The following is a 21,828-nucleotide window of genomic DNA, read 5'->3' as shown; positions in this document are numbered from 1 at the left end:
AATAAATAAATAGTAATAAATACATACAGAATGTATATTCTGACACTTAGAAAACAATGATGAGGGGCGCCTGGGTGGCTCAGTGGGTTAAAGCCTCTGCCTTCGGTTCAGGTCATGATCCCAGGGTCCTGGGATCAAGCCCCACATCGGGCTCTCTGCTCAGCAGGGAGCCTGCTCCCCTCCCCCTGTCTCTGCCTGCCTCTCTGCCTACTTGTGATCTCTGTCTGTCAAATAAATAAATAAAATCTTAAAAAAAAAAAAAAAAACAATGATGAGGGGTGCCTGGGTGGCTCAGTGGGTTAAACCTCTGCCTTTAGCTCAGGTCATGATCTCAGGGTCCTGGGATGGAGCCCCGCATCAGGCTCTCTGCTTGGTGGGGAGCCTGCTTCTCCCTCTCTCTCTGCCTGCTGCTCTGCCTACTTGTGATTTCTCTCTCTGTGTCAAATAAACAAATAAAATCTTAAAAAAAAAAACAGGTACAGGGCACCTGGGTGGCTCAGTGGGTTAAGCCGCTGCCTTCGGCTCAGGTCATGATCTCAGGGTCCTGGGATCGAGTCCCGCGTCGGGCTCTCTGCTCGGCAGGGAGCCTGCTTCCCTCTCTCTCTCTCTCTCTGCCTACCTCTCCATCTACTTGTGATTTCTCTCTGTCAAATAAATAATAAATAAAATCTTTAAAAAAAAAAAAAAAAAAAAAACAGGTACAGAGTTTTAGTGTGGGAAGATGGAAATAAAAGTTCTGGAAGATGTATGGTAGTGATGGCTGCACAGCAGTGTAGATGTATTTAATGCCACGGAACTATACACTTAAAAAGAGATTAAAATTTACATTTCAAAAAAAATTACATTTCACATTAAATGTATTATACCACAAGCAAAGGAAAAAAAAACTGATAGAAAAATGGGGAAACTGGGACGCCTGGGTGGCTCGGTTGGTTAAGAAACTGCCTTCGGCTCAGGTCATGATCCTGAAGTCCCAAGATCAAGTCCCGTATCAGGCTCCCTGCTCAGCAAGGATTCTGCTTCTCCCTCTGACCCTCCCACTTCTCATGCTCATTCTCTCACACTCTCTCTCTCAAATAAATAAATAAATTTTTTTTAAAGATTTTATTTATTTATTTGACAGAGAGAGAGATCACAAGTCAGCAGAGAGTCAGGCAGAGAGAGAGAAGCAGGCTCCCGCTGAGCAAAGAGCCCCATGCGGGGCTCGATCCCAGGACACTGAGATCATGACCTGAGCCAAAGGCAGCGGCCCAATCCACTGAGCCACCCAGGCGCCCCATAAATAAATAAATCTTAAAAAAAAAAAAAGAAAAGAAAAATGGGGAAACTATATGAATAGACAAGTCACAAAAACATACATACAACTGGCCCTCAAGCCTATGAAAAGACGTTCATACTCACTCATAACTAGAGAAATGCAAATTAAAATAGCCCTGAGACAATGTTTCTATATATATATATATATTTGTGTGTGTATATATATATTTGTGTACATATGTATATATTATGTATATATATGTATATATGTGTGTATATGTATATATATTTATGTGTATATATGTGTACACATATATATACACACATATATGCATATGTGTATATATGTATATACATATATACACACACAAATTTGTGATATATATCACAAATATATATATCACTATATAAATATATTTGTGTGTATATATATACACACACACAAATATATATTTGTGTATATATATACACACACAAATATATATATAGTGATATATATCACAAATATCACTATTTGTGATAGTGTACTATCACACTCGAAAAAATTAAAATTCACAAAAATTAACAGCTCACTCTGTTGGAGGTTGTCAGGAAATAGGCACTATTTTCATACATTTGATGGGAATGCAAACTTGCACAACCACTCTGGAGAGGAATTTGACAATATCTAACAAAATAACAAATGCGCTTACCTCTCAACCCAGCAATTCTATTTCTAGGAATCAATCCTAAAGAGGTACCCCCAACAATATGAAATACATACACGCAGGGTTATTCAGCCCAGCATTGTTTGTAATTCCAAGAGACTGGAAACTTAAATGGCTATCGATAGATAGTATAGTGGATGAATAAACTATGGTACATCCACACAATGAAGTAATATGCAGCTATAAAAATTAATGAAGAAATGTTTATAGCAGCATTATGCATAGTAACCAAAAAGTAAAAACAATCCAAATGTCCATCAACTGATAACTGGATAAATAAAAGGTGGTATATCCATAAAACAAAATATCATTCAGCCATAAAATGCAACAGACTACTGACAACAGGATGAACCATGAAAACATCATTCTAAGTGAAAGAAGCCAGTCACAGACCACATATTCCATGATCCCATTCATTTAAAATGTCCAGAACAGGCAAAGCTATACAGACAGAAAGTATTAGTAACTGCCTACGGCTAGAGTAGGAAGCAATGAAAAGTGACAGCTAATCAGTACAGGGTTTTCTTCTGGCGTGATAAAAATGTTCTAAAATTGATTGTGGTGAGGTACAACTCTGTGAATATGAAAAACCACTGAATTGTATGTAACTTTTATCTCAATGAATAGGTAAATTATGTATAAATTTTTATCTCGGGGTACCTGGGTGGCTCAGTCATTAAGCATCTACCTTCGGCTCAAATCATAATCCCAGGGTCCCGGGATCAAGCCCTGAATTGGGCTCCCTGCTCAGTGAGAAGCCTGCTTCTCCCTCTCCCACTCCCCCTGCTTGTATTCCCTCTCTCACTGTGTCTCTCTTTGTCAAATAAATAAATATCTTTTTTAAAAATTTTATCTCAATAAAACTTTTTTTTAAAGATTTTATTTATTTATTTGACAGAGAGAGAGATCACAAATAGGCAGAGAGACAGACAGAGAGAGAGATGAGGAGAAGCAGGCTCCCTGCTGAGCAGAGAGCCCAGTGCGGGACTAGATCCCAGGCCCCTGGGATCATGACCTGAGCCGAAGGTAGAGGCTCAACCCACTGAGCCACCCAGGCGCCCCTCAATAAAACTTTTTAAAAGATGAATAAGATCTCTATGAACACAATAAGGGTGATTTTCAAGACATATTTTTTAAAGATTTTTTAAAAATTTATTTATTTGACAGAGATCACAAGTAGGCAGAGAGAGAGGAGGAAGCAGGCTCCTTGCTGAGCAGAGAGCCCTATGCGGGGCTCAATCCCAGGGCCCTGGGATTATGACCTGAGCTGAAGGCAGAGGCTTTAACCCACTGAGCCACCCAGGTGCCCCAAGACATATTTTTAAGTGAAAAAAGAAAATACAATTATCTATAGCATGCTATTTTTCATATACGAAAGAAGAGGATATAAGAAAATACACAACCACCTGTTCATTTGTGCAAAAGAAAGGATAATCCAGACACCAAAGTGATCAGTTAGCTGCAGGGGATGAGCAGGAAAGGGGTGAAAGGTAGGGGAGAACAGGAACAAGGTGGCAGGGATGGGGGAGGGAGTGACACTTCCAGTATATCTTTGTTACAGTTCTTACTCTTACAACCACAGTCAGTATCCCAATCAAAAAAATCGAGATCTAGAGGAGCCCAAATGGAATATAAACTTTAACAATAAACCAACTGTATTACAAATTACATAACCACACTGAAGGGTATGAGGAAGAAAAGAACTGACCTAAGTAACTGTGGAGAGTAGTGTCTTGATTAGATACTGTAAGGCTAAAGCAACAAGAATTGGGATCCTAGATTTGGAGCAGAGAGAACACAAGATGAGTCTGGCACATTTTGAGGTGCCAGAAAATAAGTAAATGCTCCAAAAAATGATGAGGATTTGTTGAGTACATAGGAGCTAACCTGAAGGAGATCCTGAACAAACAAAGCCAGAACAGTGAACAACAAAATAATGGTAACATTAGACTTTAACCCATGGAATAAAATGAGTATCTATGGGGCCCATATATAAATAAATGAGAGGAAGGGCAGCTCTCCCTTTAATTGAATTTGAATTAACAAATGTAGGAGGAAAGAGAGAAATAGGCAATTACTTTCAGGCAAACACCCCAAGGATCCACAGATGGATTCTAACTATGGTCAGTGGGCATAAATTTGTGAGAACCAGAATTTCCATCCTTCCAAATATTTCCCCCAAGATATTTACCAAAGGGAAAGATAGTAACTTTATAGTATAGAAACCCAGCAGACACAACTAAACCAAGCAATGAAGATCAATATCACTAGTACTAAGACCTATCAGCATCTTGAACTCCTTGATATGATACACTGAAGATGACACAATGTTTGTGTTATACTGGCCAAAAATGCACAGCCTCACATGAATTAAGAGAAAACATTAGACAAATCTAAGTTGAGGGATATTAGATAAAATAACTTATCAGTACTCTTGAAAAATATCGAGGCTAAGAAAGACAAAACTATGTAATCATTAAGAGCTAAGGAGACTAAGGAACAATAACTAAATGCAATATGGGAAGTTAGAATCCAAGAGTGAAAACCAGAACATTGTGTGGCAAACTGGTCAATTTCAAACTACGTTTACAATTGAGTTAATAACATTATATCAATATTAGTGTCCTGTTCTTGATAGTTGTATGATGATTCTATAAGATGTTAACATTAGAAGCAAAGTGAGAGAAGTAAGGAAACAATGTTATTGTTGCAACTTTTCTCTAAATCTAAACTCAGTTTAAAATAAACAGTTTAAAAAGAAATAGCTACTTGAGCATTGACATTGTGTATTCATCATCTGTAAGCAAAGTGATGGGGACCATGTCTGTATTATTCACCACAAACCCCAGAAACCCACTAAACGGAGCCAAAGGGGGAGGGGGAGGCAGCTATTGAATAAAGAAAGAAAGTATCTATTCATTTCTCAGACTCCCAGCCGAGTAATCACACTATGCTAGAATAGCACATTCAGGAGTTTAACATCACAAATTTCCAAACTCCTTAGACCGTGGTTTCCAGGGCCTTAAGAACACATGATAAAGAACAGCACACTTTGAGTACCTCAGCACCTTGACCCAGTCAGTAATAAGCAGTGGTGTTTCCTGACATGCTCTGGTCTGGGAGTAAGGAAGTTTAGATTTTAGGCCGAGCTGTGGTACTTCCTGGCTGTGTGGTTAGCTTTGCAAAAAAGACCCCTCTTTGAATCTGTTTCCTCTATTCAATGAGATTTGGGGGTAGATTCCTACTGTTTTTGTATAGCCTAGGAGTAAAGAATGGTATTGACATTTTTTAAAAGATTTTATTTAGGGGCACCTGGGTGGCTCAGTGGGTTAAAGCCTCTGCATTCGGCTCAGGTCACGATCTCAGGGTCCTGGGATGGAGCCCCGCATCGGGGTTCTCTGCTCAGCAGGGAGCCTGCTTCCTCCTCTCTCTCTGCCTGCTTCTCTGCCTACTTGTGATCTGTCAAATAAATAAATAAAATATTTTTAAATATTTTAAATATTAATGCTTAATATTAAATATTTTAAAATATTATAAATAAATTATTATTAATATTTTAAATTATTTATTTATTTATTTGAGAGAGAGAGCGCACACAAGCAGGGAGGAGAGGGAGAAGTAGGCTCCCCTCTGAGCAGGGAGCCGGACTTTGGGCTTGTTCCCAGGACCCTGGCATCATGACCTGAGCCCAAGGCAGACGCTTAACCAACTGAGCGACCCAGGCACCTTCGTTTTAACATTTTTAAATGGATAAAAAACAAAAAAACTTGTGACACATGAAAATCATATAAAAATTATGTAAGATTCAAATTTCAGTGCCCATAAATAAAATTTTATTGGAGCACTGCCACTCACTTACTTATTGTTTTTGCCTGTATCCACTGTGAAATGCCAGAACTGAATAGACACAGTAGGCTTCCTAATCCTAAAATACTATTATAAATATGCTTCTTATATTCACAACACACTATGACATTAAAATTAGATTAATATTATAAGTAGTATTACACTTAACACATAAGTTTGCCAACCTCTAAAGGAGACCAAAGGAGATTTTAGCTGTAACCATAGTTATGGATCCCATAGAAGGAACTTCAGCTGCATGAAACCCTAAGTTCCACAGTTATGACCCGTAGACACACAGTAACCCAGGCCCCAAAGAGTTAAGTGGCTCCAAAATCACTTGTGCAGACACCTGAGCGTGTCAGTAGGCTCTATCTACCTGGGGGTCCTCCTCCTCCTCCTGGGAGGCAGTACACTCAAGATTTTCAGTCTAGGGGTACTCGGCTGACTCAGTAGACAAAGCATGCAACTCTTCATCTCTGGGTTTTAAGTTCAAGCCCCACATTGGGTGCAGAGATTATTTAAATATAAAATCTGTAGAAAAATGTTTTTTTCAGCCTAGACTTGGGCTGACCCATTGATTAGCTGGCTGACTCTAGACAAGACTCTTCACCCCGTCTGGGCCTCAGTTTCCACCCGTATAAATGGCGCTAATAACAACACTCACCTAGCAGGGCTGCTGTGAAGGTGAAGTGAAAGGACATCAGTGAAGTAAAGGGTTAGCCCTGGGCTCTGCTCCCGGCAGACGCAGAATCAACGGTGGCTCCTGAGGCTGTCACCGAGAACCACTCCCGAGACTGGAGCCCGTCCTGGGCACCCCAGGGTGACGGCAGGACCGTTGAGGAGGCCCGCGAGGAAGCCAAGAGCCCCGGCCTCGCCGCTCCCGCACTCCAGCCTCGGTTTCCCCAAATGTGGCACTCAGGCTACCGGAGGCGCCCCCCTCCCTCGCGTCCGCACCGGCCTCGGCCCCGCGCCGCCGCCCCTTGGGCCCGAGCCCCAACTCCGGCCCCTGCTTCAACAAAGCCAAGCCCCCATCTGGGGGATGCCCCCAAACCAGCCACCCTGGAACTCACCAGGCGTCTCCACAGCAACGGCCTGCCTGCCTCGACCCCCGCGCCGGCCGGCAGCGCGCCTGACAATAAGGCGCGCTCCCATTGGCTGCGGTGCCGGGTCCGCTAACCAATCAGAGAGGACGCACGCGGAGCTGGCCCACGGGGTAAGCTCTCGGGGGACCCCGAGTGCTGCGTGCAGATGGGCGCGCAAGTGTAAACCTTCCCGATCAGTGCATTTGAACACCCCAACTACTGTGGGCTCGGAGCGCCGGCTTGAGGTTCCGACGTCTGTTCCCGACCACTTGTAATATTTGGGAAACGCTGAGTTTGGTGCCTGGTCGCTAAATGACAGGCGGTGTTACTATCTGGGACAGGTGCTCTGAGGAAATGGAAACTTGGGGAACACTTAGAGGTAACCAGGGGAGGAGGAGTGTTCTCCATTATTTACTCTGTGCCTCACCTCTGTCTGAAAAGGATTTGAAGCCCAAAAGGCACAGATACAATGAAATACTGAAACAAAGATAAAAACAAAAATCACACAGACAAAATCAACACAGGTTGGGCGCGTGGGTGGCTCAGTGGGTTAACCCTCTGCCTTCAGCTCAGGTCCTGATCTCAGGGTTCTGGCATCGAGCCCCGCATTGGGCTCTATGCTCATCAAGGAGCCTGCTTTCCCCCTTCTCTCTACCTCTCTGCCTACTTGTGATCTCTGTCAAATAAATAAATAAAATCTTTAAAAATTAAAAAAATCAAGACGGGTAAATGAGCAGGCTGAGGAGCAACAGAATTCCAAACCTGGAAAGAGGAGTCAGCATTTCAAGTTTTTCGGAAAGGGCCTTGGACTGAGAGAGGTTAAACCCTTGGGAGGTAAGCCTTTTAGGGAAAGGTTTCACAGTGTTGTTGAAATTCATAGTTGCTTGAGTCTAGCAAAAATGATTTAAATAGGAAGGAATATTATGGCTTTCTCTTTGACCATATATAAAGACGATAAAGTCATGGTGAACTCACAGCTTCAGTTCAGAACAATAAAGCTTTCATGATACCCAGAAATTGCAAAAATAATGGAGTCATGGGGCACCTGGGTGGCTCAGTCAGTTGAGCAGCTGCCTTCAGCTCAAGTCAGGATCCCAGAATCCTGGGATCTAGTCCCACATTGGGCTTCCTGCTCAGTGGGGAGCCTGCTTCTCCCTTTGCCTGCTATTCTCCCTTTTTGTGGCTTCTCTCAAACTCTCTCCCCTCCTCTCTGTCAAATGGATAAATAAAATCTTTAAAAAAAGAAAAAGATGGGAAGGATAGTCCACGCAACAGAGCTGTGTGGCAAGCTTTGGAGGTGAGAAGCAGTGCAGGCCATACAGGATCCTCAGGCAGCACAGTATGACCAGGGGGCAAAGTTCACGGCCACAGTGGGTATAATGTGGAGAGGGGGAGGGGACAGTCCCCCACAGCAACCAGATGACCTCACTCTCACTACACTGGTGACAAAACATTTAAGGTGGGACCAGATAGGTGGCTGCTGCCTTATGGTCCTATCTAGGGTTAGGCCTGAACCTGTCCTTGGACACCTCAACCATGCATTCAGATTCAACCCACAAATGTTCCCTGAGCCCCTCTGGGGAAGCAGGATACCCACGTTGGCAGAAGGAATAAGTGCAGGAGCAGTTGGGACAGGGAGCCAAAGGAAGGAACTCCAAGCTCTGGGTTTTAATGAGAGTCCGCAGTAGTGATCAGGAACAAACACCACAAGCGCAAGAACACTCCACTGGAAACTAACTTTACCATGTTGACAGCATAGGCTAAAAATCTCAATTTGGCATTTCAGGTAACAAGGATGAGACTTTCAACTCTATAGGTAAACCCAGCGCTCACCACCGTGTCTAATGGTCATGGCATGCAAACTCTACATCGAACATCTGCAAGGAAACTATAAAGGACACCCCTTGGGCTCCCCCAATCCTACCCATATACCCCTGAAATGTGAAAGCGTGATACAGTATTTAGATGGCAACTGCACTCACTCTGTTTCTGGTGGCAGACATCACATTTCCAGGTTTGCCATTCCAGGACACAGCTTTTACTAGGTGAACAGCTACAGAGGATTCTCAACAAGACTCATGGGAGAAGATGGAGTTTGGGAATGCCCAGGAAAGATCCCTGAAGCCCAGCTGTCCTGCTCCCCTGCTGGGCATAGCATTCTATGGGGCAGTAGGCTGCATGGGTCAGCCCAATCTGAGGACAGGTACCTCTGGTCATGAAAATTTGCAGGAAGACCCAGCCTGGGCCAGGTGCCAGCCCCACCAGTTTACACAAGGGCATGAAGAGCAGGGCCTCCAGGCTGCCATCTTCCACCCTTGGATTTGAGCAGCCTATATACAGTACATGAGACAATGGCCGGGAAGACAGGAAACGTCCCACCTCTCAGGTTCCCTAAAGTTTCCACATCATAGGCCAACCCTGCTGCCCAGGGTGACCCAGAATGCCAGGCAGGGGTAAAGGGAGAGAAAGAAATAGTGTTTGAAATACAAAGGTCTTGGGCTGGGGCAGAAAAAAAAAAAAAAAAGAAAGAAAAGAAAGACGAAGTTCTCTTCGTTTATTTGACACGAGGATGGGGAAGAGGACTGTGAGGTCACAGGCACATCTGCATGAAGAAGTGGCAGAAGCTGGTATCCACCAGGCCCTTACTCTGCCAGGAAGCCTCTCTGGCAGAGTGCTGGCAGATGCATGCTTTGGATGCCCTCTGTGCCAATCACAGGAAAGTCATGACTGTCCCTTTCTTGCCAATCTGCCAGGGCTCCACGGGAAAGAAGCGGATAATTATCCTTCAGGAGAAAAAAAGATAAAGGGGGGAAAAAAATATCATCAGCTTCTTAGCTAATGCCTCATATTCCAAGACACCCAGCCGGGCACTCCTACCATGGACTTCCAGACTAGCCTGCCTTACTTAGCCTAGCAGGCATTTTGCAAGCCTGCCTCATCCTGTTCATGATCTCTTACTTGCCAGTAAGAGGCAAGATGGTGTCTGGCCCCAGACAGACACTCAACACAACTGCCTCTGTGGTCATTGTATGCTCTGTCTGTGGACTCAGAGGGGCATCCCTCCCACTTCCAAACTGCAGACTCCCAGGGGGCATGGTCAGTGCCCCAGCCACCTTTGTTTTCTCAAACCCTAGCTCCAAACCAGGCACAAGGTGACCACCCCTCCCCCCACTGATGTCTATGGAATGAACAAACCTATCCCTCTCATAGAAGTGATGGGAAGTTTCTGGTAAAGAGCAAGATACTTGGGATAGCCAAAGGGTTGGGGAAGGGCTGATGTGACAGCTTTGGTTTTCCCATCTGTAAACCTCACAGGAATGGCATGTCTACACAAGGTGGTGTGAACAGAGGGACAGAGCTTGCAAGGACCAAAAGGGGTGATGCACGTAAGGTTTCTAGAGATAACCTGGCCCGTGGTAAGCATTTACATGTTACTTTTTTTTTTCTTTTTTAATTGTTATCTCACCCCAACTTGAGGATCAGGTCTGAACACTACCAGGAGTAACCATTCTTCACCAGCCTTCCTGGGCCAACAAAGGATCCATTCTAGAAGGTTCTTTCAAACTTCTCATGCTCTTAGTTCCTCACAGGCATGGGCTTGGTTCAGGAATATTTCTTACCCAGAGACAAACTTAAACTCTGACACAGGATCCCAGGTTGGAGGGCTGTTCGGGCTTCTTAGGTGACCATTTAATACATTCCCTTCTATTCACAGAAGAGAAACCTACAAACTGGAGATGGTTCATTTCCAGGTTTGTCAGGCATCTTCCCTTGCTGTGTGGATCCAGAACCCAGGTCTCCCGACATCTAAGCCAATGTTCTCTCCACTACTCACTGAGACTCCTAGGAGCCTCACCAGGGACCTACTTGGCTACAGGCCCACAGGTGACACAGCTTCAGGACATACCAAAAATTCCTCCCAACCAGCCTGGAGAAGTTCTCCTAGAAAATTATTCTTGATTTTCCAAGATGTGGAGAAGATCGCCTCTCGGCCTTTTGGCTAAGATCAACTGTAAGACGTGGAGAAGACTAGAGGCAGATAATAAACGGCCATAGCTTTCTTAGGTTGGTAATGCTCACCGCCATCCCACGGGAGTCTGGCAGTTCCCCCAGGGGGCGGTTAAAGGAGAGCCTTCCCACCTCACAGATGGAAACAGCGAGGTCTGGAAGGCCATGCCTTGCCCACGTGTAAAGAGGACCAGGGCAGAGTCAGAAATTCATTCAATCCCACAACCATTCTGAGGGTGGACCCACTATCCAAGGGCGCCCGGCACTAGGCCCTTCTCGAGCAGGGCGAGGAATGCATTTTTGCCCCAACCTTAGATGGGGCTCTGAGATGGGATCGCCACCCCCATCCTCTCCCTGCCCCCACGTACCGATCCTGGCCCAGGTTCAGCTCCTTGGTGAGGAACTCGAAGAACCGGGCACTGTGGCCGCGGTTGTCCTCGGCTGTGCCTACCACACCGATGGAGGAGATGAGCAGTTGAGCGCAGGGCTCGGTGGAGCCGTTCACCGCCATGGCCAGACCTGGTCGCACCGTTACATTCACGCGCTGCGGGGAACACGAAAGTTTCACCTGAAGCTGGTGCAGGCCGAGATCGCACTGAGGACCGGGAAGGACGAGAGCCAACATGCGCGGGCCCCTGGCGTCAGGGCTAGAGGCTCGGGACGGGGTCCTTGGAGGTCAAGTCAGTGTCAGGGCCAGGGAAGGCAGCACGCAGCAGACCTGAGAGGTGGGGAGAGTGGGAGGCCAGCGCCTGGAGGGCGGGTTTCCCTGCGGCGAAGGGCCCCGGTCGCGATGGCGAAGCCGGGGCGTGGACAGAGCTCAACCCGGGTCCACCAGCCTCCTCCCGCCCGGAGCTCCCCGGCCCACGCTCACGTCCTCAGGTTTGCTCAGGATGTCTGCCGTGGCCGCGCAGAGCCGCTTCTCCAATCCCGTGGGCACACGGCCGGCGGACAAGTTCGTGTCTAACTCGACAAATGGCATGTCTGCGGGAAAGAACCGGAGGCGCAGGGTAGCAGAGAAAGAAGCCACAAAGTTCGGGTCAGTGTTCCCCAGGGTCGAGGACTAGGCAGCAGGGGCGGGGCGCCAGGGACACCTGGCTCCCTATTGGTTGGACAGGCAGCAGCGTCCCCGGATTGGCTTCATAGTCTACACGCCGCCTCTGCCGGCGCTGATTTCCGGAAGTCCTAAGGCCAGACCCGGAGGTGGGGAGCGGGGAGGGGAGCTTGAGGTGTGTGACCCTCCCCCAAGGAGATCGACCTGAGCCGCGGCCTGGACGCCTGGGTCCTGGCCTCTGTCGGCTCCCGACACACTGGCCAGGGGCATTCTGGCTCCCTGAGCTCCTGGGTGGTGCAGTCCTCTGCTTCCTAACCCATATTTAGATTGTTAACCTTGAAAATAAAATAGCCAGTTATTTTATCAGTAAAAATGGGTTTATTCGAGGATGGCAGAGAACCGCAATTTGGGACATGCAGCCTAAGGCAAAACCACAGGCAAGGCCAACCAACAAAGAAGAGAAACGTTTTTTAACACAAGAAAGGAAGGAGTTGGGAGATACTGTTATACACAAAAATCCACTGGAACATGGGACTTAAGAGTGTAGTCGCTTTTCAGTGGCTGAGTTGTGACAGCTCACTGGCTGGACGGAGCATGGGGCTTGGGAGGTATAAAGATACCTTTCCCCGGCTGGCGGCATATAGTCTTCTTTCCCTTGGGAATGCAAGGTAGGGCTCATCCTGGTGGGGTTACCAGGGGCTGCAAGTAGGAGGTGTGAGTTCTCTCTCTTGTGGCCTTCCATCTTTATTGTAAATGAGGTTTCCTTTATTCCGTTTCACAAAATAGGGGGTTTGAACACACCCAAAACATGCACACCTGTAGGGACCTTGCCCAGGTTCCATCCTAATTTTTTTTTTCTTTTTTACTGTGTTGCCACCATTTCCAAGTAAGGCCACTTCACGTGGTATGTGGGAATCTGAACTTTTCTTTGACCAAGAGCCAGGTGACACTTGTGAGTTCAGGTGAGGCTGGGTAGAGAACCTCTAGCTCCCTGCATCTCCTCCTGGCTCTGACAGACATCTGCCTTTGTGGCCTCTTGCACCTGTGGCAACCTTGTCTCATAGGGAAGTACTGTCCATCAAGGGGTAAAGGCATGCCCCAGTCAAATTACCAGCCATCTTTACAGTACCCTATATTTTTACAGTCAAAACAAAATGTCTCACTTAAAACATGGAAGTCTGGGGGTGCCCGGATGGCTCAGTCAGTTTGGTATCTGCCTTCAGTGCAGGTCATGAGAACACTGGGGGTATAGCTCAGTGGTAGAGCATTTGACTGCAGTGCAGGTCATGATCTAGCCTTGGGATCTAGCCTAGTGACTGGCTTCCTTGGGGAGTCTGCTTCTCCCTCTGCCTCTGCCCCTCCCTCACCCTTCTGCTTGTGTAAACTCTCTGTCTGTCTGTCTCTCTCTCAAGAATAAATATTTTTTAAAAACATGGAAATCCTGTTGATACGGCTAAGCATGGTACTCTCGTCAGTGTTGCAAAGTTGTTTCACCTGTAAATGAACATACAAATGAAATTGTGTGGGTGTGTATGAATAATTTCAATTATACTTCTAAAAATTCCATATTGAGTGTGTGTATTAGAGGAGCCCTGGGGCACCTGGCTGGCTCAGCCGGGACAGCATGTAACTCTTGATCTCCGTTTCGAGTCCTGTGTTGAGTATAAAGACTACTTAAATATAAAATCTTAAAAAAGGGGGGGGGGCCCTCCATGAGAAGGCAGGCAGTCTGAGATGCTCCATTCATGACTGTGTCCTGTTAGCAGTTTACTGGTTGAATAAGAGATCAGAGGGTCTAGGATACAAGACAGGTAGATTCTAATAGTCTTGAGAAGAAAGGACAGGGACAGGTGGCAAGTCTGGGACCCAGGGTGGGGCACAGGTAAGAGGGTGGCCAGGGTTCTGAGTAGGAGCACAAGGCCTCTCAGTAGCACCCAGAAGGCCAGGAACTAACCTGGGACTTCTCTCCCTGCAAGGAGGTTCATGAACCAGCCCTGTACCCAAACTGCCTATGGGAGACAGCATCACCCCAGAGGGAGGACAGAGAGACCTAAGAGACCAAGGTCATGATGCCTGATCCAGACATCCCTTCACCAGCTCAGCTCCTATCTGTGACATGTGCTCAGTCCAGGGGGTGTTGAACCAACTTTGTTCCAGGGCTGAGAGAGGGAAGCAGTGGGGATGATGAGCCTGGTGGGTGTCATCTGACATGGCTTGGGGTTGGGGAAGTCAGGGAGGTCTCCCTGGAGAAGCAAAATGGTGACAAATGCCTAAAGACCACAGGGGCACCGGGCAAAGGTGATGAGGGGCTCTATTAGCAATGGAAACAGCCTGAGCCAAGGCCAGGAAGTGGAGGCTAGAGCTGGGAGAAGGGGGTCTAAAAATATTGGGCTACTGTGTGCAACCAGAAGAGGGTGTCCTGGAGGGGTGGGCAAGGACTTGAATGCAAAAAAGTTCAGTGATTCATACTTTAGCCTCAGAGCAGTTCAGCACCATAGAAAGTTTTAAACACAGGAGGGACAAGGTCAAATATGTGTTTACTAAGCTCTTTCCAGGGGTCACACAAAGTCAGAGTGGAAGGGGTGTGAGTGAAGACTGAAGTCGAAACAAAAGAAGGAAGACCTGATGCCTGGAGGGAACCGGGGAACAGAGCCTGGAGAGTGTGTCTTGCTTACAGCCCAGGAGGAGCAGTTCCACCTGTTTATTTTGAAAACAGAATCTCCATCACCTCTGCAGGCCTGGCCTTCCCCTCACTGCAGCAAAACCTGCACGGAGGGCTTCAGCTTCTCTTTTGTGGCTGGGTCAGCTGGAGGCAAGTCCTTGACCTTCATGACAGCTGCATGTGCCTCCTGAAAGAGGTCCTTTCCCACCTCCACCTCCACACGTTGGCGCCATGCAGCCAGCTTGGGTCTGCTTTTGAAGACTTGGCAGCCAGCACTGACAGGCTATGGGGAGAAGGAGCCAGGTGGAAGGGGTAGGCATGGTCAAGCACAAGGCAGGATGACCTATCTGAGGAATTCTCCAGGGTGGGTTTTCCCTTCTTGGCCACATGAGTAATAGGCTGGACGTTCTCTCCCCTGAGACACTGGGAAGCTTCTCAGTATTGCTGCAGTATAGGGTCTGAAGCCCCATTTTACAGATGAGAACACTGAGGCTCAGAGAGTGAAGTGGCTTGCCCAGGGTCCCACAGCCAGAAAGGGCAACATGAGCTGGTACACTGGCTCCCTCCCAGGACACCCCAGTGCCCAGTGGATCACCTGACCCCACAGCACTCACATGCATCAGCTCTGTGATGGCCACCAAGTCAGCCACTGAGATGTGAGGTCCAGCAACAAAGTCCTGGTCCTTTAGGAACTTGTCCTCAAGCAGCTGCAGGCACCTGTCCAGCTCAGCCAGAGTAGATGCCAATGTCTCAGGGGGCACCTGTTCACCCAGGAACACTGGGAACATCATCTGGTGGGTGGGCAGGCAGAGAGAGGGCTCAGTGTCTATCCAAAGTCTAGCCTAGTTCCTCATCCAATCTCATCCAATCTATCACCGGGCCTTCCAATTTCTCCTCACTTCAACCCACTCTTTCCACCCATGGCCACCACCAGCCCAGGCATTACCTTCTACTCCAACATGGGCAGCCTCCCATCTCTCCCTAGGTCCTCATGCAAGGCAGCCAGTAGGAGAACGTCTGCAATCCCAGACTGCCCATATCACCCCCTGCATCAAGCCTTCCATGGCTCCCCACTCTCCTCACCATGAAAGCCTCAATACAAGCCCCCCCACCCAGGGAATCTACATGAGATTCTCTCCCTCTGGCGCCTCCCCCGCCAACTCATGGGTGGGTGCGTGTGATGTATGTGCATTATCTCTCTCCCAAATAAATGCATCTTTTAAAAAAAAATTCTTTAAGTAACTTTTCTGAAGACTTTATTTATTTATTTGAGAGAGAGAGCACAGAGGGAAAGGAAGAAGAAGAAGCAGACTCCCGGCTGAGCAGAGAGCTGGGTTGGGGGCCAGGACCCCAAGATCATGATCTGAGCCAAAGGCAAACGCTTAACTGACTGAGCCACCCAGGCACCTCTTTCTTTCTTCCTTCCTTCCTTCCTTTCTCTCTCTCTTTCTTTCTTTTTCTTTTTTTAAGATTTTATTTATTTATTTTAGAGAGGAACGAGCGAGAGCACAAGCAGGGAGAGGAGCAGAGGGAGAGGGACAAGGAGACTCCATGCTCAGCGCAAAGCCTGACCCAGAGCTCAACCCCAAGACCCCAAGATCATGACCTGAGCTGAAATCAAGGGTCTGACGCTTAACTGACTGAGCTACCCAGGCATGCAAAATGTTACTTTTTCCTAACAAATCTTTGTCAGTTTTTTGTTTGTTTGAAGTTTAATCCTTTCCTCCTTACACGAATGTCATTGTATATGGAAAATCTATTAGGCTTTTCTCTAAGTCTTCTAGTATTTTTAGGCTTCAAAATCCTTAAATACCCAGAAATCAGACCAACTTTATTGAATGGTCTCTTCATTTCTTCCTAGTCTTAGATTTTTCACTTAACACTTCTCTATCTGAAAAAGTATGGGCATAGCCAGAGCTTGATTTTTTTCTCTCTCTCCCAAAAGGCAATTATTTCTGCAGTTGGGAGCATGCAAAAGGGCATAGGATTGAGTCTCAGCACTCAGGAATCAGGGAACATCTGGAGAAGTCACTCCCTGGCTCTCCCTTTGTTTTCCCCTGCGGGAAACAAGTTGGTTGGACTAGGGAGTCTCTGGCATTCTAGAATTTGGTGTTCCAAGACCTCAGGTATCAACGAATTTTTTAGAAGATTTTATTTTTTTATTTGAGAGAGAGAGAGAAAGAAGGAGCAGGGGGAGGAGCAGAGGAAGAGAGAGAAGACGACTCCCTGCTGAGCAGGGAACCCTGCTGCTGCCAGCTGCCATGTGGCTCAATCCTGGGACTCAATCCTGGGACTCCAGGATCATGACCTGAGCCAAATGCAGATGCTCAACCGGCTGAGCCATCCAGGTGCCCTGAACAGAACTTTTTAAACAGAAAGCACTGTCCCTTGAGCATTCTAGAAGGGTCCACAACCTGCCATAGCTCACCTTCTGCCACATGGCTCGGGTGCAGCTACTCCGAAGGGCTGTGTGCTGCCAGGCTAGGTACTCGTCCACACGGGCACGGGCCTGCAGGTCCTGGGGATACCAGTGGTCAGGGACCTCATACTTGCGACTCAGATACAACAGGATGGCCACACTGGGGGACAAGGAGGAGATGAGGAACATGTACTAGTCACTTTCTGTTCCCTCCCCACTGCTCACATCTTCCCAGCTCCGATAGGTGGAGCACTTCACTATCTTCATACCATGATGCAGAGTAGGAATGTGAGGTTCAGAGAGGTTAGGTGACTGCCTAGGGTCACACAGCTCTACACTGCATCATCCTATCATCTGAGCTAAGGGCACCAGGTGAAAAACAAAATGTCTTGGGATTTCAGGAAGGACGGTGAGGGGGTACTCAGAGAGAGTTTCCAGGAGGAAGGGGCCCCAACTTGGTTCTTGAAAGACAAGAGCGACTCACATGGCACTCTGCACTATATCTGACGCATGGTCATGACAGGAGCAAAGCCAGCTGTCCCCTCACATTCCCTGGGGCTGGGATAAGGCCTCCCAGGTGAATGGGTCACTGCTTCCCACCCTGTCCCATCTCCTCTCTACCTGCCCAAAGCTTCCAGCCTCCTCCCCCAGGAAGCCCTCTCTGACCTCCTCCCCTCCCTTCTCCCTCTACTATGTCTGACCTGTGCCTCATGTCTGTCCAGAGCACCAGGTCTCCATGGATGTTGCACTGTCCAGTGACCAGAGGTTCTGAAGCCAAGTGGAATGTGAATCTGGCTGTACTACAGAGGTGCTGTGTGGCTTCAGTAAAGGATATCACTATCCAGCCACCAACCTGAAAGCTGGCCTGGGCTCTCATCTCTCCCTCCTATGTCCATCGCTCGAGCACACTCTTGGGCTTGACCTTCAAAGGGAGTCAGAACTGACCACTACATTCCTCTGTACTACCACCTCGGTCTGGGGTGCCAGCAGCCCTCTCCTGGATTAGCACAGTACCTTTTCACCCCAGCCAGAGGGATCCTTTAAAACCGAAGTTGGATCTCAGCTCTCCTTTGCTTAAACTCCTGCAGTGGCCCCATCTTACCTACAGTAAAAGCCAAAGTCTTCCTGGCCACACAGGCTACCCACTGACCTCAGCCCCTAGTTACTCCCCTCCCTCACTCCAGCCACACTGGACACCTTGTCTCTCCAACCTTTCCCCCAAGCACTGTCCCACTTCACTGCCTTTGGCTTTGCTGTTCCTTCCAGCCAGAACACCCTTCCCATATACCCTGCACCTCTGTTCCTGTAGGTCTCTGCTCAGATGCCTCCTCCTCAAGGGGCCCTTCACTCGACATCCTACTCAAAATTGCAGCCCCCCTCCCCACTCTTACCCTGCTTATTTTCTCCATGGCACTCATCACCACCTGATAGGTTGCACCTTACAGAGATTAACAGCACCCCCCTCCCTTCCAGAACGTGAGCTCTAGGAGGCCAAGGACTTAGAATTGTTCAATGCTTTGGCCCCAAGGCCTAGATGGTTCCCGGTGGGTGCTCAGCAAAAAGCCACTGAAGCTCTCTGGGTGCTCTCTTGACTCCCAGGGCAATAGAACTTGCCCAAAATTTGTAGAAGTAGAAGTTCTAAAGAGTGTAGTACAGTTACTCCTCCATATTTCACTCTCCGCTCTCCTTCCGTCTGGGGGATGAGTGGACAGAGGAGGCCTGGAAACAGGCTGGAGGCCCTGTGACCTTGTGCAAGTCCTTCCCCTCCCCAGCTTCAGTTTCCCCCTTTGTAAATTTCTTGGGAAGTGGAGGAAGGCTTGGGACAGGGGAATGCCACGACTTCCATAGCCCCTCCCAGCCCTAGGCTCCTCTGCCTGCTGGGGCTGGCACAGCTGCTCAGGGCACACCAGTCGTGATCCAAGCCATCAACAGTAGATACACGGACAGCTGGCTGGCCTCACAAGGCCCGGGTAGCCGCCTGGGGACCTGATACCTCTCAGCCAAAGTGAAGTCCCCATCCTTCAAGGCTGGCACCTTCCTCAGGGGATTCACCTGGGCAAAAGCATCACTGTGGTGCTGGCCTGTGGGAGAGACCAGTGAGGCAGATGAGGAGAACTCTGAGCCCCATTCCCCACTGAGGCCTCTCCCCCCTCCACCCCTACCCCCACCCCCACTGCACCCACACCCCAATATCCAGGCACCAACTTTCTGAGGCCCCTATCCAGGTGGGCAATAAGAAGGAGACCACTCTGCTCGTCACCAGACCACAGACCCTGACCCCACCAGAGGTCCACCCTTCCTGGGTCTACCCTCCCTGGGAACCTGGGCCAAGCAGCATCTCAACTTGGCCATGAATGGGGAGGGTGAGTCCCTGCAGCTGTAAGTCACCCCTACCCCAGGCCCAGCCAATTCCATCCATATATCAGACACTCCAGTCTCCTCCCTGGGCTCTAAGCTTGCCCCTGCAATCCGTCTTCCTATGCCAGCTGCGTAACCTGTCCACACCACACAGCTCCGGCCACACCTGCCCCAGGCCTCATTCAGACTCATTCTCTCCAGGAGCTCCTGCCCTCTTCCATCACCCAGCTTCCAGCAGCTCAGTTCTTCTTTCTGTCCCACGCCAAACGCTCAAGTCTCCTTCCCCAGTGGGGGTTAGCAGGTCTGACGGTGTATGGAGTCAGAGGGCCTCAGTGGAACTAGGCTCCAGCCCATCCACAGGCCCACCAAAGGGCCTCTTTGCCCTTCACCTGGGTGAGGAGAATCATCCCTACATATTCTCCCTCCAGAAAATGTCTCTGTGCCCAGCCCCCATCCCAAGGAGTGCTAGAAAGGCAGAGCAAGGTGGCAGCATTGCAGTTGGTGGCCCAAGCTGGGGGCACCAAACACAGAAGGTAGGCAGGTCTAGGTAGAAGTAAAGAGGAGACCAGAGCCAGGTGGAACCGCCTTCTCCTGCTGGTAGCTGCAGAAATTCCAGAGAAGAAGGCTACTCCAATTCAGAAATGAGGAAGCGGTTTCATTGTTTTCTCCAAGCCAGGGTGTGAGGCATCTGGGCGCTCATTCCACTTCCCCACGCCTCCCACGGCCCCCCACTGCTCTCACTCCCCTATGTTCCCTCTCAACCTCTATTTTTTCTTAAAGATTTTATTTATTCATTTGACAGAGATCACAAGCAGGCAGATAGGTAGGCGGGGGCGGGGGGGGGGGCGGGGGGAGCAGGCTCCCCGATAAGCAGAGAGCTCGATGCGGGGCTCGGTCTCAGGACCCTGAGATCATGACCTCAACCGAAGGCAGAGGCTTAACCCACTGGCCACCCAGGAGCCCCTCAACCTGTATTTTGAAAAATGTTTCCTATTCACTAGGCAAAGATCGGGGATCTCGAAAAAGGCACAACCGATAACGGATGACCCAGTTCCCTTACTGCAGCAGGCGGGGATCTGTTAGCACACGGGCGCCCGCCGGGACCGCGGGGCCTGCCTTTCTGCCGCGCCCACCTTTGAGCAGCTCCACCCGCCGCAGCTCGAAGGGGATTCCGTTCTTCTTGGCGAAGATGTAGACGGCGCGACAAGGCTGGGAGAGCAGGTCCAGGTAAAGCTCTAGGCCCATGACGGGAGCAGCGGTCCGCCCCCGGGGTCGCGCCCAGGGTATAAGTAGGGGAAGAGAAACGGCTGACAGAATCTGCCAGGCCACCGAGCCTACAGCGGAACGCGATCCGGAGGAGAGGGGTGGAGTTGTGGGGTGCGGGTGCGTCTGAGCTCCGCCACACCCTCCCCGCCCATTGGATAGCTCTGGAGAACTTTGGGCCAATCAGCGGCGCCCCAATTCTCCCTCCCTCCCTTCTCTGGAACCCTGGCAGCAGTTCTCTCGGTGGCGAGGGCGCTGGAAGATTTGGCCTGTGACCTGAGGTTTCGCTGCCAGGTCATACCCCTTCCCCGGACCTCAACGTCTACCTTTGTCAAATGGTGCAGTGGGAACGGGACACCAAGAACGCTTCCAGCACGGGCCTTCACTTAATTTAGGATCGAAAGGGCTAGGCTGCCTTCAGTTGGCCCAAGTCACCTGCCCGAACTCAAGGAGGAAACTGAGAGAGGAGGGGCTTCTAACTCCCCAGGACACAAAGGGAGGCACTAAGCGGAGGTACAGTAGCCTCCCCTGGGCCCAGTGCCCACAATGGAGGCTCGGGAGGTTTCTGGACCCCAGCTTCCGGAAAGAGTGAGCCGTCCCTCCCTAATTCCTGGGGTCATATTTATTACACTCCAGCTAATCCTTCTAGCAGTTGGCAGAAGCCAGGGGTGGCCCATCCAGAGGTCTGCAGGAGGTCTGTAAATTCCCCACTTCCTTTACAGGGCCAAGTCCCTCCAAATGACACTTTCTGGTCCCCGGGGTCCGTGGACATGACCCCCCACCCCCAATTCCCTAAGAGAGGCTCTTGGGGGAAGAAGACCCTGCCCCCAAAGCCAAGATTCAGAGAAAACGCCTTGGCAAGAAGATGTTATTGAAAATTTTAAGTTAAGATTTAAGTAAGACCTATCCGCCCCTTCCCCCTCTCACCCCCTCACTCCTCCCTGCCTTTTCCCTCCCAGGGAGAGACTGCCTTCCTGGGCTAGTGCTGGAGCCCTCTCCAGGCTGGGAGAGGCCATGTTCTCCATCCCCTTCCTTGCCCTGCTCTCCTGCACAAATCACTTTTGGCAGGATTACTATAATATCCAGTTTCCTTGCTCTCTTTGGCCACCCTCAAGTCCAACCCACCCCCCCACCTCCACCTGCCACCAGAGAGCCAGAATATTATTTTAAAGATT

General features: G+C 49.0%; 3 protein-coding genes across 8 annotated transcripts in view; all 3 read right to left on the bottom strand.

Annotated features, from left to right (window-relative positions):
* Nucleotides 1-6,967, bottom strand: part of CABIN1 (calcineurin binding protein 1) — a 149,971-nt gene extending 143,004 nt beyond the window's left edge. For all 6 annotated transcript variants that reach the window (XM_082697648.1, XM_082697652.1, XM_082697651.1 and 3 more), the window contains exon 1: nucleotides 6,881-6,967. The gene's annotated coding sequence lies outside the window, so the exon portion shown is untranslated. The remainder of the gene's footprint in view (nucleotides 1-6,880) is intronic.
* Nucleotides 6,968-9,429: 2,462 nt separating this feature from the next.
* On the bottom strand, nucleotides 9,430-12,281 carry DDT (D-dopachrome tautomerase). The gene is made up of 3 exons (XM_082697794.1): nucleotides 11,772-12,281; nucleotides 11,269-11,444; nucleotides 9,430-9,675 (listed from the first exon to the last, which is right to left on the bottom strand). The coding sequence occupies exons 1-3, from the start codon at nucleotides 11,877-11,879 to the stop codon at nucleotides 9,603-9,605; spliced, it is 357 nt and encodes a 118-aa protein (XP_082553920.1). The 5' UTR covers nucleotides 11,880-12,281; the 3' UTR covers nucleotides 9,430-9,602.
* Nucleotides 12,282-14,471: 2,190 nt separating this feature from the next.
* Nucleotides 14,472-20,796, bottom strand: LOC309847463 (glutathione S-transferase theta-3-like). Its single transcript, XM_082697766.1, has 5 exons — nucleotides 20,524-20,796; nucleotides 19,026-19,113; nucleotides 17,042-17,192; nucleotides 15,228-15,404; nucleotides 14,472-14,896 (listed from the first exon to the last, which is right to left on the bottom strand). The coding sequence occupies exons 1-5, from the start codon at nucleotides 20,633-20,635 to the stop codon at nucleotides 14,702-14,704; spliced, it is 723 nt and encodes a 240-aa protein (XP_082553892.1). The 5' UTR covers nucleotides 20,636-20,796; the 3' UTR covers nucleotides 14,472-14,701.
* Nucleotides 20,797-21,828: the final 1,032 nt, after the last annotated feature.

This window comes from Mustela nivalis (assembly GCF_964662115.1).
Source record: "Mustela nivalis genome assembly, chromosome: 14".
Taxonomy (NCBI): Eukaryota; Metazoa; Chordata; class Mammalia; order Carnivora; family Mustelidae; genus Mustela; species Mustela nivalis.
Note: the sequence above shows the minus strand (reverse complement) of the source record. Positions and strands in the feature narration are given on the sequence as shown.

Coding starts and splice junctions, on each gene's coding strand:
- LOC309847463 (XM_082697766.1), bottom strand. CDS start 20,635: ATGGGCCTAGAGCTTTACCTGGACCTGCTCTCCCAGCCTTGTCGCGCC. Junction 19,114..20,523: donor GCGGGTGGAGCTGCTCAAAG/GTGGGCGCGGCA, acceptor TCTCTCCCACAG/GCCAGCACCACAGTGATGCT. Junction 14,897..15,227: donor CCATCACAGAGCTGATGCAT/GTGAGTGCTGTG, acceptor TTCTCCCCATAG/CCTGTCAGTGCTGGCTGCCA.
- DDT (XM_082697794.1), bottom strand. CDS start 11,879: ATGCCATTTGTCGAGTTAGACACGAACTTGTCCGCCGGCCGTGTGCCC. Junction 11,445..11,771: donor TCCTGAGCAAACCTGAGGAC/GTGAGCGTGGGC, acceptor TGTTCCCCGCAG/CGCGTGAATGTAACGGTGCG. Junction 9,676..11,268: donor CTGAACCTGGGCCAGGATCG/GTACGTGGGGGC, acceptor TTTCTCCTGAAG/GATAATTATCCGCTTCTTTC.